The sequence below is a fragment of the Taudactylus pleione genome, unplaced genomic scaffold (genome assembly GCF_031769625.1).
Source record: "Taudactylus pleione unplaced genomic scaffold, aTauple2 ptg000997l, whole genome shotgun sequence".
Classification (NCBI taxonomy): domain Eukaryota; kingdom Metazoa; phylum Chordata; class Amphibia; order Anura; family Myobatrachidae; genus Taudactylus; species Taudactylus pleione.
In genome coordinates, this window is record NW_028285398.1 from 1,713,617 (window position 1) to 1,731,471 (window position 17,855).

Below are 17,855 nucleotides of genomic sequence, written 5' to 3' on the forward strand. Positions count from 1 at the left end.
TCCTGTACATTGGTGGGGAGGGGGCTGCACATGGTCCTAGGAACCATTGGTTGGTCTTTGTTGCCGGGGGGAGGTGTTTCCGCGCACACCGTATGTTATGGTGCTGCGCTTCCTGGTAAGACTCCGTACATCTAGAGTGACAGCAGGAGCAGCCAATAGCTTTCGGGGGCGTGGTCACTGGGACGCGGAAGTCTTCCTGAAGCTTCATAGATCCCGGAAGTAGCCGGTGCCGGGGGCACGTGTCCTCGGGATGTGCTTTACATGGTATGTAACAGGTGTGTGATCAGTACGGGGGCTGGAGTGTGGGTGAGTGCTGGGTACGTGGGGCTGGTGTGGATGAGTGCAGGGCACAGGGGGCTGGTGTTTGTGGATGAGTGCTGGGCACAGGGGGCTGGTGTGGGTGAGTGCTGGGCACAGGGGGCTGGTGTTTGTGGATGAGTGCTGGGCACAGGGGGCTGGTGTGGGTGAGTGCTGGGCACAGGGGGCTGGTGTTTGTGGATGAGTGCTGGGCACAGGGGGCTGGTGTGGGTGAGTGCTGGGCACAGGGGGCTGGTGTTTGTGGATGAGTGCTGGGCACAGGGGGCTGGTGTGGGTGAGTGCTGGGCACAGGGGGCTGGTGTTTGTGGATGAGTGCTGGGCACAGGGGGCTGGTGTTTGTGGATGAGTGCAGGGCACAGGGGGCTGGTGTTTGTGGATGAGTGCTGGGCACAGGGGGCTGGTGTTTGTGGATGAGTGCTGGGCACAGGGGGCTGGTGTTTGTGGATGAGTGCAGGGCACAGGGGGCTGGTGTTTGTGGATGAGTGCAGGGCACAGGGGGCTGGTGTTTGTGGATGAGTGCTGGGCACAGGGGGCTGGTGTTTGTGGATGAGTGCTGGGCACAGGGGGCTGGTGTTTGTGGATGAGTGCTGGGCACAGGGGGCTGGTGTTTGTGGATGAGTGCTGGGCACAGGGGGCTGGTGTTTGTGGATGAGTGCTGGGCACAGGGGGATGGTGTTTGTGGATGAGTGCAGGGCACAGGGGGCTGGTGTTTGTGGATGAGTGCAGGGCACAGGGGGCTGGTGTTTGTGGATGAGTGCTGGGCACAGGGGGCTGGTGTGTGTGGGTGCTATTGTTAGTGAGGGGAACACAAGGTAGTGTAGGGTGAGTACATGTACACTGGGTATTGTGGTATGAGGCGTGTGTCTGGGAATGAATGGGTTACCGAGCTTTCCCCTCCCCTTCCCTGACCTTTGCTCCATCCCTTGTTTCCATAGAAGGGCTGAGTGTGCTAGAAGCCGCTTATGTCTGCCAGCTTGTGGCTCGGGAGAGGGGTATTGCGGTTGGGCAGGCTGCAGGCGCACCTCGCCATGTCTTCTCCTGGCAGCAGTGCGTCCAACAACCAGGCTGTGACCGCTGGGATCATTATCATAGGGGATGAGATTCTCAAGGTGAGTTTCTTCTATTTGTAAAGCTGCCTATATCCATGTACCTAGCACACATTTATCTATAGGTATCTCCTCCACATTCACCGTGATGAGCTCTGCCACACAGTATAATGAGATGGGCAGTGTCATACACACAGGCACCTAGTGTCTCCTCCCATCATCACTATGAGGAGCTCTGTCACACAGTATAATGAGATGGGGAATGTATTACACACAGCCACCTAGTGTCTCCTCCCACCATCACCATGAGGAGCTCTGCCACACAGTATAATGAGAAGGGGAGTGTCATACACACAGGCACCTAGTGTCTCCTCCCATCATCACTGTGAGGAGCTCTGTAACAGTATAATGAGATGGGGAATGTATTACACACAGCCACCTAGTGTCTCCTCCCACCATCACTGTGAGGATCTCTGTCACACAGTATAATGAGATGGGGAGTGTCATACACACAGCCACCTAGTGTCTCCTCCCACCATCACTGTGAGGAGCTCTGTCACACAGTATAATGAGATGGGGAGTGTCATACACACAGCCACCTAGTGTCTCCTCCCACCATCACTGTGAGGAGCTCTGTCACCCAGTATAATGTGATGGGGAGTGTATTACACACAGCCACCTAGTGTCTCCTCCCATCATCACTGTGAGGAGCTCTGTCACACAGTATAATGAGATGGGGAATGTATTACACACAGGCACATAGTGTCTCCTCCCACCATCACCATGAGGAGCTCTGTCACAGTATAATGTGATGGGGAATGTATTACACACAGCCACCTAGTGTCTCCTCCCACCATCACTGTGAGGAGCTCTGTCACACAGTATAATGTGATGGGGAGTGTATTACACACAGCCACCTAGTGTCTCCTCCCACCATCACTGTGAGGAGCTCTGTCACACAGTATAATGTGATGGGGAGTGTATTACACACAGCCACCTAGTGTCTCCTCCCACCATCACTGTGAGGAGCTCTGTCACACAGTATAATGTGATGGGGAGTGTATTACACACAGGCACCTAGTGTCTCCTCCCACCATCACTGTGAGGAGCTCTGTCACACAGTATAATGTGATGGGGAATGTATTACACACAGCCACCTAGTATCTCCTCCCACCATCACCATGAGGAGCTCTGTCACACAGTATAATGAGATGGGGAATGTATTACACACAGCCACCTAGTGTCTCCTCCCACCATCACTGTGAGGAGCTCTGTCACACAGTATAATGTGATGGGGAGTGTATTACACACAGGCACCTAGTGTCTCCTCCCACCATCACTGTGAGGAGCTCTGTCACACAGTGTAATGAGATGGGGAATGTATTACACACAGCCACCTAGTGTCTCCTCCCACCATCACTGTGAGGAGCTCTGTCACACAGTATAATGTGATGGGGAGTGTATTACACACAGGCACCTAGTGTCTCCTCCCACCATCACTGTGAGGAGCTCTGTCACACAGTATAATGTGATGGGGAGTGTATTACACACAGGCACCTAGTGTCTCCTCCCACCATCACTGTGAGGAGCTCTGTCACACAGTGTAATGAGATGGGGAATGTATTACACACAGGCACCTAGTGTCTCCTCCCACCATCACTGTGAGGAGCTCTGTCACACAGTATAATGTGATGGGGAATGTATTACACACAGGCACCTAGTGTCTCCTCCCACCATCACTGTGAGGAGCTCTGTCACACAGTGTAATGAGATGGGGAATGTATTACACACAGGCACCTAGTGTCTCCTCCCACCATCACTGTGAGGAGCTCTGTCACACAGTATAATGTGATGGGGAGTGTATTACACACAGGCACCTAGTGTCTCCTCCCACCATCACTGTGAGGAGCTCTGTCACACAGTGTAATGAGATGGGGAATGTATTACACACAGGCACCTAGTGTCTCCTCCCACCATCACTGTGAGGAGCTCTGTCACACAGTATAATGTGATGGGGAATGTATTACACACAGGCACCTAGTGTCTCCTCCCACCATCACTGTGAGGATCTCTGTCACACAGTGTAATGAGATGGGGAATGTATTACACACAGCCGCCTAGTGTCTCCTCCCACCATCACTGTGAGGAGCTCTGTCACACAGTATAATGTGATGGGGAATGTATTACACACAGGCACCTAGTGTCTCCTCCCACCATCACTGTGAGGAGCTCTGTCACACAGTGTAATGAGATGGGGAATGTATTACACACAGGCACCTAGTGTCTCCTCCCACCATCACTGTGAGGAGCTCTGTCACACAGTGTAATGTGATGGGGAATGTATTACACACAGCCGCCTAGTGTCTCCTCCCACCATCACCATGAGGAGCTCTGTCACACAGTATAATGAGATGGGGAGTGTATTACACACAGGCACCTAGTGTCTCCTCCCACCATCACTGTGAGGAGCTCTGTCACACAGTGTAATGAGATGGGGAATGTATTACACACAGGCACCTAGTGTCTCCTCCCACCATCACTGTGAGGAGCTCTGTCACACAGTATAATGTGATGGGGAGTGTATTACACACAGGCACCTAGTGTCTCCTCCCACCATCACTGTGAGGAGCTCTGTCACACAGTGTAATGAGATGGGGAATGTATTACACACAGGCACCTAGTGTCTCCTCCCACCATCACTGTGAGGAGCTCTGTCACACAGTATAATGTGATGGGGAATGTATTACACACAGGCACCTAGTGTCTCCTCCCACCATCACTGTGAGGATCTCTGTCACACAGTGTAATGAGATGGGGAATGTATTACACACAGCCGCCTAGTGTCTCCTCCCACCATCACTGTGAGGAGCTCTGTCACACAGTATAATGTGATGGGGAATGTATTACACACAGGCACCTAGTGTCTCCTCCCACCATCACTGTGAGGAGCTCTGTCACACAGTGTAATGAGATGGGGAATGTATTACACACAGGCACCTAGTGTCTCCTCCCACCATCACTGTGAGGAGCTCTGTCACACAGTGTAATGTGATGGGGAATGTATTACACACAGCCGCCTAGTGTCTCCTCCCACCATCACCATGAGGAGCTCTGTCACACAGTATAATGAGATGGGGAGTGTATTACACACAGGCACCTAGTGTCTCCTCCCACCATCACTGTGAGGATCTCTGTCACACAGTGTAATGAGATGGGGAATGTATTACACACAGCCGCCTAGTGTCTCCTCCCACCATCACTGTGAGGAGCTCTGTCACACAGTATAATGTGATGGGGAATGTATTACACACAGGCACCTAGTGTCTCCTCCCACCATCACTGTGAGGAGCTCTGTCACACAGTATAATGTGATGGGGAGTGTATTACACACAGGCACCTAGTGTCTCCTCCCACCATCACTGTGAGGAGCTCTGTCACACAGTGTAATGAGATGGGGAATGTATTACACACAGGCACCTAGTGTCTCCTCCCACCATCACTGTGAGGAGCTCTGTCACACAGTATAATGTGATGGGGAATGTATTACACACAGGCACCTAGTGTCTCCTCCCACCATCACTGTGAGGATCTCTGTCACACAGTGTAATGAGATGGGGAATGTATTACACACAGCCGCCTAGTGTCTCCTCCCACCATCACTGTGAGGAGCTCTGTCACACAGTATAATGTGATGGGGAATGTATTACACACAGGCACCTAGTGTCTCCTCCCACCATCACTGTGAGGAGCTCTGTCACACAGTGTAATGAGATGGGGAATGTATTACACACAGGCACCTAGTGTCTCCTCCCACCATCACTGTGAGGAGCTCTGTCACACAGTGTAATGTGATGGGGAATGTATTACACACAGCCGCCTAGTGTCTCCTCCCACCATCACCATGAGGAGCTCTGTCACACAGTATAATGAGATGGGGAGTGTATTACACACAGGCACCTAGTGTCTACTCCCACCATCACTGTGAGGAGCTCTGTCACACAGTGTAATGAGATGGGGAATGTATTACACACAGGCACCTAGTGTCTCCTCCCACCATCACTGTGAGGAGCTCTGTCACACAGTATAATGTGATGGGGAGTGTATTACACACAGGCACCTAGTGTCTCCTCCCACCATCACTGTGAGGAGCTCTGTCACACAGTGTAATGAGATGGGGAATGTATTACACACAGGCACCTAGTGTCTCCTCCCACCATCACTGTGAGGAGCTCTGTCACACAGTATAATGTGATGGGGAATGTATTACACACAGGCACCTAGTGTCTCCTCCCACCATCACTGTGAGGATCTCTGTCACACAGTGTAATGAGATGGGGAATGTATTACACACAGCCGCCTAGTGTCTCCTCCCACCATCACTGTGAGGAGCTCTGTCACACAGTATAATGTGATGGGGAATGTATTACACACAGGCACCTAGTGTCTCCTCCCACCATCACTGTGAGGAGCTCTGTCACACAGTGTAATGAGATGGGGAATGTATTACACACAGGCACCTAGTGTCTCCTCCCACCATCACTGTGAGGAGCTCTGTCACACAGTGTAATGAGATGGGGAATGTATTACACACAGGCACCTAGTGTCTCCTCCCACCATCACTGTGAGGAGCTCTGTCACACAGTATAATGTGATGGGGAGTGTATTACACACAGGCACCTAGTGTCTCCTCCCACCATCACTGTGAGGAGCTCTGTTACACAGTATAATGAGATGGGGAGTGTATTACACACAGCCACCTAGTGTCTCCTCCCACCATCACCATGAGGAGCTCTGTCACACAGTATAATGAGATGGGGAGTGTATTACACACAGGCACCTAGTGTCTCCTCCCACCATCACCATGAGGAGCTCTGTCACACAGTATAATGAGATGGGGAATGTATTACACACAGGCACCTAGTGTCTCCTCCCACCATCACCATGAGGAGCTCTGTCACACAGTATAATGAGATGGGGAATGTATTACACACAGGCACCTAGTGTCTCCTCCCACCATCACCATGAGGAGCTCTGTCACACAGTATAATGAGATGGGGAGTGTATTACACACAGGCACCTAGTGTCTCCTCCCACCATCACTGTGAGGAGCTCTGTTACACAGTATAATGAGATGGGGAGTGTATTACACACAGCCACCTAGTGTCTCCTCCCACCATCACCATGAGGAGCTCTGTCACACAGTATAATGAGATGGGGAGTGTATTACACACAGGCACCTAGTGTCTCCTCCCACCATCACCATGAGGAGCTCTGTCACACAGTATAATGAGATGGGGAATGTATTACACACAGGCACCTAGTGTCTCCTCCCACCATCACCATGAGGAGCTCTGTCACACAGTATAATGAGATGGGGAATGTATTACACACAGGCACCTAGTGTCTCCTCCCACCATCACTGTGAGGAGCTTTTACTGCTGTATATATACTGCCAGCGTGCCTGCAGTCTTCCTGGTGTATAAATACTGCCAGCGTGGCCGTAGCCTTCCTGGTGTATATATTCTGCCAGCCTGGCTGTGGACATAGTCTTTCTGGGGTATATATTCAGCCACCGTGGCCTTCCTGGGGTATATATCCTGCCAGCGTGGCTGTGGCCTTCCTGGGGTATATATTCTGTGGCCGTGGCCTTCCTGGGGTATATATTCTGCGGCCCTGGCCTTCCTGGGGTATATATTCTGCGGCCGTGGCCTCCCTGGGGCCTATATTCTGCGGCCGTGGCCTTCCTGGGGTATATATTCTGTGGCCTTCCTGGGGTATATATTCTGCCACTGTGGCCTTCCTGGGGTATATATTCTGCGGCCGTGGCCTTCCTGGGCTGTGTGTGTATATATATATATATATATATTCTGTGGCCGTGGCCTTCCTGGGGTATATATTCTGCCGCCGTGGCCATCCAGGGGTATATATTCTGCCGCCGTGGCCTTCCTTGGGTATATATTCTGCGCCGTTGCCTTCCTGGGGTATATATTCTGCGGTCGTGGCCTTCCTGGGGTATATGTTCTGCCGCCGTGGCCATCCTGGGGTATATATTCTGCGGCCCTGGCCTTCCTGGGGGTATATATTCTGTGGCCATGGCCTTTCTTGGGGTATATATTCTGTCGCCGTGGCCTTCCTGGGGCATATATTCTGCGGCCGTGGCCTTCCTGGGGTATATATTCTGCGGTCGTGGCCTTCCTGGGGTATATATTCTGCCGCTGTGGCCTTCCTGGGGTATACTGCCGCTGTGGCCTTCCTGGGGTATATATTCTGTGGCCGTGGCCTTCCTGGGGTATATATTCTATGATCAGTAACCAGCATTCTGCTTTGTTTTAGGGTCACACACAGGACACAAACTCCTTCTTCATGTGTAAGAAGCTCCGTTCCATCGGTGTCAAGGTCAGCAGAATTTCGGTAATCCCGGATGATGTTGACACCATTGCCGGCGAGATCGCAGCCTTCTCCTCCCAGTACACCTATGTCCTCACCTCAGGGGGGATCGGCCCCACACACGATGACGTCACCTTTGAGGCTGTGGCCAAGGCTTTTGGAGAGCGTGTGTTCCCCCACCCGGAGCTGGTCTCTCTGGTGCAGAAGTTCTTTGGGAAGTCGGATGTTTTGTGCCCGGAGATGAAGCTGGCACGGATCCCCGTGTCCTCGAAGCTGAACTACGGCACAGACAAGCGCACTGGCGACTGCTTCAAATACCCCCTCATCAGTGTCCGCAATGTCTACGTATTTCCCGGGATCCCGTCCCTGATGGAGAGAGCGCTGGAGGGCTTAGACCACCTCTTCCGCAATGAGAAGACGCGTTTTTACTGCCGGGAGATATACGTGAATGCCGACGAGGTGTCCATCGCCGCCGTGTTAGAAGAGGCCAACAACTGCTACCAGAGATACGTCAGCCTGGGGTCATACCCAGACTGGGCCAATAACTACTACCGGGTGCAGCTGACGCTGGATTCGGACTGTGAAACGCGTCTGGTCGAAGCCTATAACTTTTTAATTCAACGCCTGCCTTCGGGTGTAGTGGTCCCTTATGTGAGCAGTCCCGTATCTCAGGCTGCAGCGGAGGTGTACCAGCTGGCACAATCCGGTAATGACTGGTGACTTCTTCTCTTTGCGGTTTTATATTAGGCATTTATGTTATGATTGGCCTGAGCTCAACGCACTGCAACTTTTACTAGTCACATTGCTCAGATCTGGGGGGCGATTACTCCGGGGGGCACACACAAGCCGCTGCTTCTCAGCATGTTTCCGCAGGAGTTGTGAAAAACATGCCATAGTTTGCTCTGAGTAGAATTGGCATTTAAACACGCCGAGAAGCCGCCGCTTAGTAAATTTACCCCCTCGCGTCCTTCTATGAGGATTTTTCTAGGTCTCTTTGGAAAGGACACTGCGCTGCCTGCTCCCAGCGTCAGATACCTGAGCAGCGTTGTGTCCTATCCAGCCGAAATAAACACCTGAGACTTATGATATCAGTACATAACTGAAAGGCACAGAGCACACTTGAAAGATGAAGCAACGTATATATATAATATAGATAGTATTATGACTGCTACGTTAATTAACTGTATTATAATATGTTTTTGTCAACCCAATTATGTATTGTTATTATGAACGCTGAGTGAGCGTATTTATTATCTATTTTTCTACATCTGTTTTATACCCTGTTATAGTGTCAGTCATGTATAATATACCACACCGTGACCTGTATTATACCATCATGCATGTATTGTCTCCTCCCTATATGCTCATCACGGCACGTTGTTTAAATCGCGGTGGTTGGGATACCGGCGCTTAGAATGTTGGCACTGGAATTCCGGGACCAGTCAGAATCCAGACGCCGACATCACGACGATATGTATTTGGGTTAGGGATTAGCCACTAGTGGATGGGTTAGGTTACGGGGAGGGAGGGTTAGAATACTTACCGTCTGGTGTCGGTATCCTAACCCTATCGGTATACTGGCATTGGGATTCTGACTGCCGACATCCCGTACCCAACCCCCCATAACAGAAGGTAGGGTAAGGTTTGTCAGCTTACTGCTTCCCCTCCGTGTCATGTCTTTTGTAGTAATTATATATGAATGGTTGCTGGTGTTATTCCCTGGTTGAGGTTTGGAATTATTCCGTATAATCTGGTTATTGTACAGAATGTTCTCCTGTTCTGTCAGTCTATGCGGTGGCTGATCTGTCTACATCCTCTGTCTTCACAGGTTCCCCTCTTGGGGACAAGGTGTCGTCTGCGCTGCGCACAGTGGAGGAGGCGCTTGACAAATACAATTTAGAGCGAGTCTGCGTGGCGTTTAATGGTGGGAAAGACTGCACGGCGCTCCTGCACCTATTCCACGCAGCTGTGCAGAGGTGAGAATCTCTGCAGATTGCTACAGTAGTCGGTGATTGTGGGGGGACGTGGAAAGTTGACACCTAACTCCCCTTCCTCCTTCCCAGGAGGTACCCGGAGCGTCGGGAAAAGCTGCAGGCTCTCTACATCCGCATCGTGTCACCCTTCCCAGAGATGGAGCAGTTCATGCAGGACACGACCAAGCGGTGAGCCGGGGGACCGCCATGGGTGAGACGTAATGCCTCAGAATCACATGGTCACTAGACGTTACTGGAGTTACAGTTCCGAGCTTGTAATATTACTTTATCATCAGCTGTGTAGTCTTCACTCTAGTGCGCCTGAAAAGGGGGCTTGGTCATGAGATAAAGGGGTGTGTCTTTAAGACGCACCCCCTTTTCATCATTTTTGGCGACGTGCCCAACACGGACATGACGGGCTGCCTCCAAGCTCTCCCCTCTCTGTGAATAGATTCCATATGTCATGTGACCACGGGCCCAAAGCCCCCCCCCCCCCGCCCCTTACCGGCCGCACACATGGTGCCACACCTATCTCACCCCCCGTGCACAGACTGCTATGTAGCCTATCCTATTCATGTGACGCGGATAATACATTTACATTCCCCAGACATAGAGCACCGGGGAGGTAACATATCTAGCGTCACGGCTGCTGGACCTAGCTTGGCCAAAATATTATTTAGATATACAATTACATGGCGCTGCAGCACTGATAGTTGATATGAAATGGCACTGCAGCACAAGGTATTAACCCCCTCAGTGCCGTGGCCCCAATCCATGTCAGTGATGATAGTGTGGTCTCGTAGACCCAATATGCCACCTTTATCCCCAGATTCTGCCCCAGTCTTGGGGTCCGGCTCTGGAGTTTATCTGCTGGTTCTGACCCCGATTTCTCTTCCAGTTACAGTCTCCAGATTTACACCATCCAGGGCGACATTAAACAGGCTCTGATGGATCTAAAGGCTGAACAGCCCCAGCTGGAGGCCATTCTGATGGGGACCCGTCGCACTGATCCCTACTCCCGATCCCTGGCTCCAATGTGTCTGACTGACCCTGACTGGCCTAAGTACATGCGAGTGAATCCCTTGTTGGTGAGTGTGGTTCTGCTGTGTATTCTCTCAGCCGTGTCGCTGGGGGATGTGAGACCCAAAATGGCGTGTTTCTGTTTTACAGGACTGGTCGTACCGGGATATCTGGGAGTTCCTGCGGACGTTGTATATTCCCTACTGCATTTTATATGATAAAGGGTAAGGCCCTGTGTCCGGCTGTCTACCCCTTACCCCCAGCGTGCCCTGCGACGCTCTGTGATGCCTCTTCTTTCCCCCGCAGTTACACCTCTCTTGGAAGCATGGAGAACACTGTAAAGAATCCTGGCCTCCGATACACCACCCCAGCGGGCGTGGAGAGCTTCCACCCGGCCTACATGCTTGAGAACGAGGAGGAGGAGCGGATTTCCAGGAAGTAACGTAACCCGTGTCCCTGTCCGCTAACGTGTGCCGTCTGCTGCCGTCCGTGTCCATGTGAGATGGTGACATATGACCATTGTGTCGTAGTATTTGTATAGACTGTGTAATAACGTACACACCGTCCGCGTCTGACTGTGTCTCAGTGTACAGGGGTGACCCCTACTCTCTGCTGCTGTCTCCCCCTTCCTTCTCTCCCACTTTCTGTCTCCCGCACACTGACGCCCCCTGTCTTCTCTCTCACTCTCTGTCTCCCGCGCACTGATACCCCCTGTCTTCTCTCCCACTCTCTGTCTCCCGCACAGTGACACCCCCTGTCTTCTCTCCCACGCTCTGTCTCCCGCACACTGACGCCCCCTGTCTTCTCTCTCACTCTCTGTCTCCCGCGCACTGACGCCCCCTGTCTTCTCTCTCACTTTCTGTCTCCCGCACACTGACGCCCCGTCTTCTCTCTCACTCTGTTTCACGCACACTGACGCCCCCTGTCTTCTCTCTCACTCTCTGTCTCCCGCACACTGACGCCCCCTGTCTTCTCTCTCACTCTGTCTCCCGCACACTGACGCCCCCTGTCTTCTCTCTCACTCTCTGTCTCCCGCGCACTGACGCCCCCTGTCTTCTCTCTCACTCTCTGTCTCCCGCACATTGACGCCCCCTGTCTTCTCTCTCACTCTCTGTCTCCCGCACACTGACGCCCCTGTCTTCTCTCTCACTTTCTGTCTCCCGCACACTGACGTCCCCTGTCTTCTCTGTCACTCTGTCTCCCGCACACTGACGCCCCCTGTCTTCTCTCCCGCTCTCTGTCTCCCGCACACTGACGCCCCCTGTCTTCTCTCCCACGCTCTGTCTCCCGCGCACTGACGCCCACTGTCTTCTCTCTCACTTTCTGTCTCCCGCACACTGACGCCCCCTGTCTTCTCTCACTCTCTGTCTCCCGCACACTGACACCCCCTGTCTTCTCTCCCACGCTCTGTCTCCCGCACACTGACGCCCCCTGTCTTCTCTCTCACTCTCTGTCTCCCGCACACTGACGCCCCCTCCCCTCCCGCTCTGTCTCCCGCGCATTGACGCCCCCTGTCTTTTCCCTCCCTTTCTGTCTCCTGCGCACCGATGCCCCCTGTCTTCTCTCTCCCGCTCTGTCTCCCGTGCACTGACGCCCCCTGTCTTCTCACTCCCTTTCTCCCGCACACTGACGCCCCCTGTCTTCTCTCCCACTCTCTTCTCTCCCGCACATTGACGCCCCCTGTCTTCTCTCCCGCCAGTCTGCAGGTCTCCTCAGCCTGTGGTTTGGAGTAAATGCTGAGCCTCATGGAGCATTAAGATGTCACTACTGCTCTTGCCATGGAGGGGGGGGGGGGATTGCGCTGTGATACCTCAATATATGACACCCTCAGCCACAAATTACTTGTGTGACATTGCCGGGAGAAGGGGGGGGGTTTGGGGGACGAGCGACACCTATTTACCCCCCTTACTGACACCTCTCTGGTGTCAGCATTTGTCCCTCTGCTGTGTCAGCAGCTGTCACATAGGGCCCAAACATCCGGGTCGCCTTCCTCCTGTGAAAGGGTTAAACGTAACCTCCTAGATGGTTAATGTACAGAGCCGGACACAGGCACCTTTCCGACCATCTGTGTGTATCCTGGGGGGCCGGGGACAGCCAAGCCCCCTCCCCTTGTATCACCACGGACAAAGGCAGGGATTATAGCGTTTTCCAGGCCTTTCCCAGCACAATGGTCCAGGCGCTCTCCTGACTTCTCCCTCCTCTTTGCCCGGGACTCGTGCTCTCCCGCCAGCTGATAAATTGCACCCCCACCGTGCCCATGACCACATGATGATCCCAGTAAAGAGACAGCGGTCCTTTCTCTCCCCTGTACACCAAGCGGAGCCTCATCGGCCTATGGTGCCCTTTTCCCAGTTCTCCATGGGACAGCTCCTGCGGAATATGACCTTGCCTGTTCCTAGGTACAAGAATGCATTGGGCATGAACGTTGGCTACTCCTTTCTGCGGAGCCTGAAGGAGTGTCTGTACTTCCTTCTCTGCTGCTGGTGTGTGAAGGAGCTCCTGGATTAGGGGGTGACCGGCCTCGGTGCACACCGCAGAGCGGCCCCCCGGAGAGCAGAGATGGGAAGGATGGATGCCCGCTCTTCTGTGCCAGTGTTATAGAGTGAATCTGCTTTCTGAATTGACTTGTGGTTACATCTAGGACCTAGCGTTTTATTCAGTGCTTGGCGCTGCCCTCTAACTGCCCGGGCTGTGGTGCAGCCAGTGCCGCTCGCCCGATATGTGAGACCGGTCACCAGGATCCGTGCCGGGATAAGGGATTGCTGTCATCGCTGTCTCGGGCAGCCAGGCTAAACTCTGTGGCTGAAGGAGAATGGTTGTCTGCCGGAAATGGGATGGCCCAGCTGAAGACTCTGGGGGTTAGAGACCTCCAGGGCAAATCTGAAGACCCCTCCCCAAAGCCACACGCTGGTCCTCACAGACGCTGATCCTTAGAGACGTGCAGTGAATTCCCAGTATTACAATAAAATGCCCTGATATTCTGCATTCTCTGTGTCCCGTCTGCACTTTATTCCTTCCATACAATGACCGCTGGTAAGTAGCTGCTGCCACGTTAATCCTGATGTCATGAGCTTCGGTATGATGGCGTACGGCCTGGCATGCTATACATAGGAAATGTCACATAAGTCCCCCCAGGTCTGGTACATCTCTATGGTGCCAATGTATCAATGATCACATATCGCCGTGCAATCTGGGCGCGGTATTAGTGGTCATGATCGCATTTACAGGATGCCGTGATAGCGCAGGAATGTATATAATAGCACCCGCAGGGACAGGGTCGCCGATAAGATCCCGCATGGTGGCCATTGCCTTCTCCCGGTCATTTTTGTGATGTGTAGAGCGTAGGTGACAGCGGCACGAAGGCGTGAGCTGTGGGCAATGCTTTACATTCTGGAGCTTGGTAAATCGCACAGCGGCACATCCCCTATAGAAATCTATGCTGCTTCCTGCTGTGGGCAATGGGGGGACATCTCCATAGTACATCTGGGGGATACTAAATATTTGTGGGTTCCCCTGAAAACATAACAATAAGCTGCAAATAGGCCCCTATATAGCCTGGTAATACTATAATGGCTCTGCAGCACAAGATCGGGGATGACGGGAGAAGTCACTGACATCTTCCATAAGGGATCACATAGTGGAGACCTCACTCTCGGGAGCATTAATCGCGTCATAACTGGAGCCTCTGAGGCCTCAGTGCTGTGTACAGAGGTGGTTAGTGTGATGTGCTGCAGGAGAATGACTTGTAATCACGCAACGCTCTGCACGCAGCTCAGTACAGCGTGCATCATAGATGCAGCAAATGCTACCCTCTCAATATTAATAGAGGATTGGGGGAATGTAATTGCTACACTGCAGCCAAGGGGACCTATTTAGACACGAAATCTGTCCGTGTGTAACGGTGACACGCATTATAAGGACAAGCCACAAGGGGGCGCTGCACCGCAGCATCCAGAGTCTGCAGCTTCAGCGTTATGTGTTAGGCACTCAGCCGCGACAGCCGGCCACCATGCACATCGCACATTATACCAAGTTACAAGTATAACTTATACAATACAACTACAAGCCTCAAATAAACAAGTATACAATCCATAAGTACAAATTAAACCTAAAAATCACAAAAGTACAAAGATAAAATGTAATAAATATATTTGTGGTAGCCAAAGAAGGAACAGACATTGCATATAGGGTAAAGGGGTCCCCCCGCTAATGAAAGCACCAAGTTATAACAACTCAATGTGTCCAGCGCTATATAACCCTCACAGGTCTCTTCTTCATGTGTCCAGCGCTATATAACACTCACAGGTCTATTCTTCATGTGTCCAGCACTATATAACCCTCACAGGTCTCTGCTTCATGTGCCCAGCGCTATATAACCCTCACAGGTCTCTTCTTCATGTGTCCAGCGCTATATAACACTCACAGGTCTCTTCTTCATGTGCCCAGCACTATATAACCCTCACAGGTCTCTTCTTCATGTGCCCAACGCTATATAACCCTCACAGGTCTCTTCATGTGCCCAGCGCTATATAACCCTCACAGGTCACTTCTTCATGTGCCCAGCGCTATATAACCCTTACAGGTCTCTTCTTCATGTGCCCAGCACTATATAACCCTCACAGGTCTCCTCTTCATGTGCCCAGCACTATATAACCCTCACAGGTCTCTTCATGTGTCCAGCGCTATATAACCCTCACAGGTCTCTTCTTCATGTGTCCAGCACTATATAACCCTCACAGGTCTCTTCTTCATGTGCCCAGCGCTATATAACCCTCACAGGTCTCTTCTTCATGTGTCCAGCACTATATAACCCTCACAGGTCTCTTCTTCATGTGCCCAGCGCTATATAACCCTCACAGGTCTCTTCTTCATGTGCCCAGCACTATATAACCCTCACAGATCTCTTCTTCATGTGCCCAGCGCTATATAACCCTCACAGGTCTCTTCTTCATGTGTCCAGCGCTATAAAACCCTCACAGGTCTCTTCTTCATGTGTCCAGCGCTATAAAACCCTCACAGGTCTCTTCTTCATGTGTCCAGCGCTATATAACCCTCACAGGTCTCTTCTTTATGTGCCCAGCGCTATATAACCCTCACAGGTCTCTTCTTCATGTGCCCAGCGCTATATAACCCTCACAGGTCACTTCTTCATGTGCCCAGCGCTATATAACCCTCATAGGTCTCTTTTTCATGTGTCCAGCGCTATATAACCCTCACAGGTCACTTCTTCATGTGCCCAGTGCTATATAACCCTCACAGGTCTCTTCATCATGTGTCCAGCACTATATAACCCTCACAGGTCTCTTCTTCATGTGTCCAGCGCTATATAACCCTCACAGGTCTCTTCTTCATGTGTCCAGCGCTATATAACCCTCACAGGTCTCTTCTTCATGTGCCCAGCGCTATATAACCCTCACATGGTCTCTTCTTCATGTACCCAGCACTATATAACCCTCACAGGTCTCTTCTTCATGTGCCCAGCGCTATATAACCCTCACAGGTCACTTCTTCATGTGTCCAGCGCTGTATAACCCTCACAGGTCACTTCATGTGTCCAGCGCTATATAACCCTCACAGGTCTCTTCTTCACGTGCCCAGCGCTATATAACCCTCACAGGTCTCTTCTTCATGTGCCCAGCGCTATATAACCCTCAGGTCTCTTCTTCACGTGTCCAGCACTATATAACCCTCACAGATCTCTTCTTCATGTGCCCAGCGCTATATAACCCTCACAGGTCTCTTCTTCATGTGTCCAGCGCTATAAAACCCTCACAGGTCTCTTCTTCATGTGTCCAGCGCTATATAACCCTCACAGGTCTCTTCTTTATGTGCCCAGCGCTATATAACCCTCACAGGTCTCTTCTTCATGTGCCCAGCGCTATATAACCCTCACAGGTCACTTCTTCATGTGCCCAGCGCTATATAACCCTCATAGGTCTCTTTTTCATGTGTCCAGCGCTATATAACCCTCACAGGTCTCTTCTTCATGTGCCCAGCGCTATATAACCCTCACAGGTCTCTTCATGTGCCCAGCGCTATATAACCCTCACAGGTCACTTCTTCATGTGCCCAGCGCTATATAACCCTTACAGGTCTCTTCTTCATGTGCCCAGCACTATATAACCCTCACAGGTCTCCTCTTCATGTGCCCAGCACTATATAACCCTCACAGGTCTCTTCATGTGTCCAGCGCTATATAACCCTCACAGGTCTCTTCTTCATGTGTCCAGCACTATATAACCCTCACAGGTCTCTTCTTCATGTGCCCAGCACTATATAACCCTCACAGGTCTCTTCTTCATGTGTCCAGCACTATATAACCCTCACAGGTCTCTTCTTCATGTGCCCAGCGCTATATAACCCTCACAGGTCTCTTCTTCATGTGCCCAGCACTATATAACCCTCACAGATCTCTTCTTCATGTGCCCAGCGCTATATAACCCTCACAGGTCTCTTCTTCATGTGTCCAGCGCTATAAAACCCTCACAGGTCTCTTCTTCATGTGTCCAGCGCTATATAACCCTCACAGGTCTCTTCTTTATGTGCCCAGCGCTATATAACCCTCACAGGTCTCTTCTTCATGTGCCCAGCGCTATATAACCCTCACAGGTCACTTCTTCATGTGCCCAGCGCTATATAACCCTCATAGGTCTCTTTTTCATGTGTCCAGCGCTATATAACCCTCACAGGTCACTTCTTCATGTGCCCAGTGCTATATAACCCTCACAGGTCTCTTCATCATGTGTCCAGCACTATATAACCCTCACAGGTCTCTTCTTCATGTGTCCAGCGCTATATAACCCTCACAGGTCTCTTCTTCATGTGTCCAGCGCTATATAACCCTCACAGGTCTCTTCTTCATGTGCCCAGCGCTATATAACCCTCACATGGTCTCTTCTTCATGTACCCAGCACTATACACCTACCTGAGAATCCCGGGTGGTAGCACATGAACGCACATCAACCCGGGATTGTCAGTGTAAATGGATCCGGGGCCAGTGACCCAGGTATCCAACTCTGGTAGCTTGAAGGGTTGGGCACGGTTCGTTCCCGTGTCCATACTGCACTATAAATGGTGCGACCCGGGTCACGATGACCCAGGGCGTGCCGCC

The 17,855-nt window shown here is 51.7% G+C and overlaps 1 protein-coding gene across 4 annotated transcripts; it reads left to right on the forward strand.

The window, feature by feature from the left end:
* Nucleotides 1–178: 178 nt before the first annotated feature.
* Nucleotides 179–13,729, forward strand: FLAD1 (flavin adenine dinucleotide synthetase 1). 4 transcript variants are annotated; one of them, XR_015874812.1, is made up of 9 exons: nucleotides 179–264; nucleotides 1,254–1,427; nucleotides 7,698–8,457; nucleotides 9,580–9,727; nucleotides 9,815–9,913; nucleotides 10,623–10,812; nucleotides 10,895–10,968; nucleotides 11,051–11,241; nucleotides 12,444–12,527. XR_015874812.1 is itself a non-coding variant. In XM_088460982.1 (9 exons), exons 2-9 carry the CDS (start codon nucleotides 1,281–1,283, stop codon nucleotides 13,250–13,252), a joined length of 1,659 nt encoding a protein of 552 aa, XP_088317108.1. In that variant the 5' UTR covers nucleotides 179–264; nucleotides 1,254–1,280; the 3' UTR covers nucleotides 13,253–13,729. The 4 variants fall into 4 exon arrangements, 3 of the variants coding, with proteins under 3 accessions (XP_088317108.1, XP_088317106.1, XP_088317107.1); XM_088460982.1 differs by lacking the exon at nucleotides 12,444–12,527 and adding an exon at nucleotides 13,144–13,729 and having other exon boundaries at nucleotides 11,051–11,182; XM_088460980.1 differs by having other exon boundaries at nucleotides 11,051–11,182; nucleotides 12,444–12,999.
* The last annotated feature ends 4,126 nt before the right edge of the window (nucleotides 13,730–17,855 follow it).

Coding starts and splice junctions, on each gene's coding strand:
- FLAD1 (XM_088460982.1), top strand. CDS start 1,281: ATGTCTGCCAGCTTGTGGCTCGGGAGAGGGGTATTGCGGTTGGGCAGG. Junction 9,914..10,622: donor ATGCAGGACACGACCAAGCG/GTGAGCCGGGGG, acceptor TTTCTCTTCCAG/TTACAGTCTCCAGATTTACA. Junction 10,969..11,050: donor TGCATTTTATATGATAAAGG/GTAAGGCCCTGT, acceptor TTTCCCCCGCAG/TTACACCTCTCTTGGAAGCA.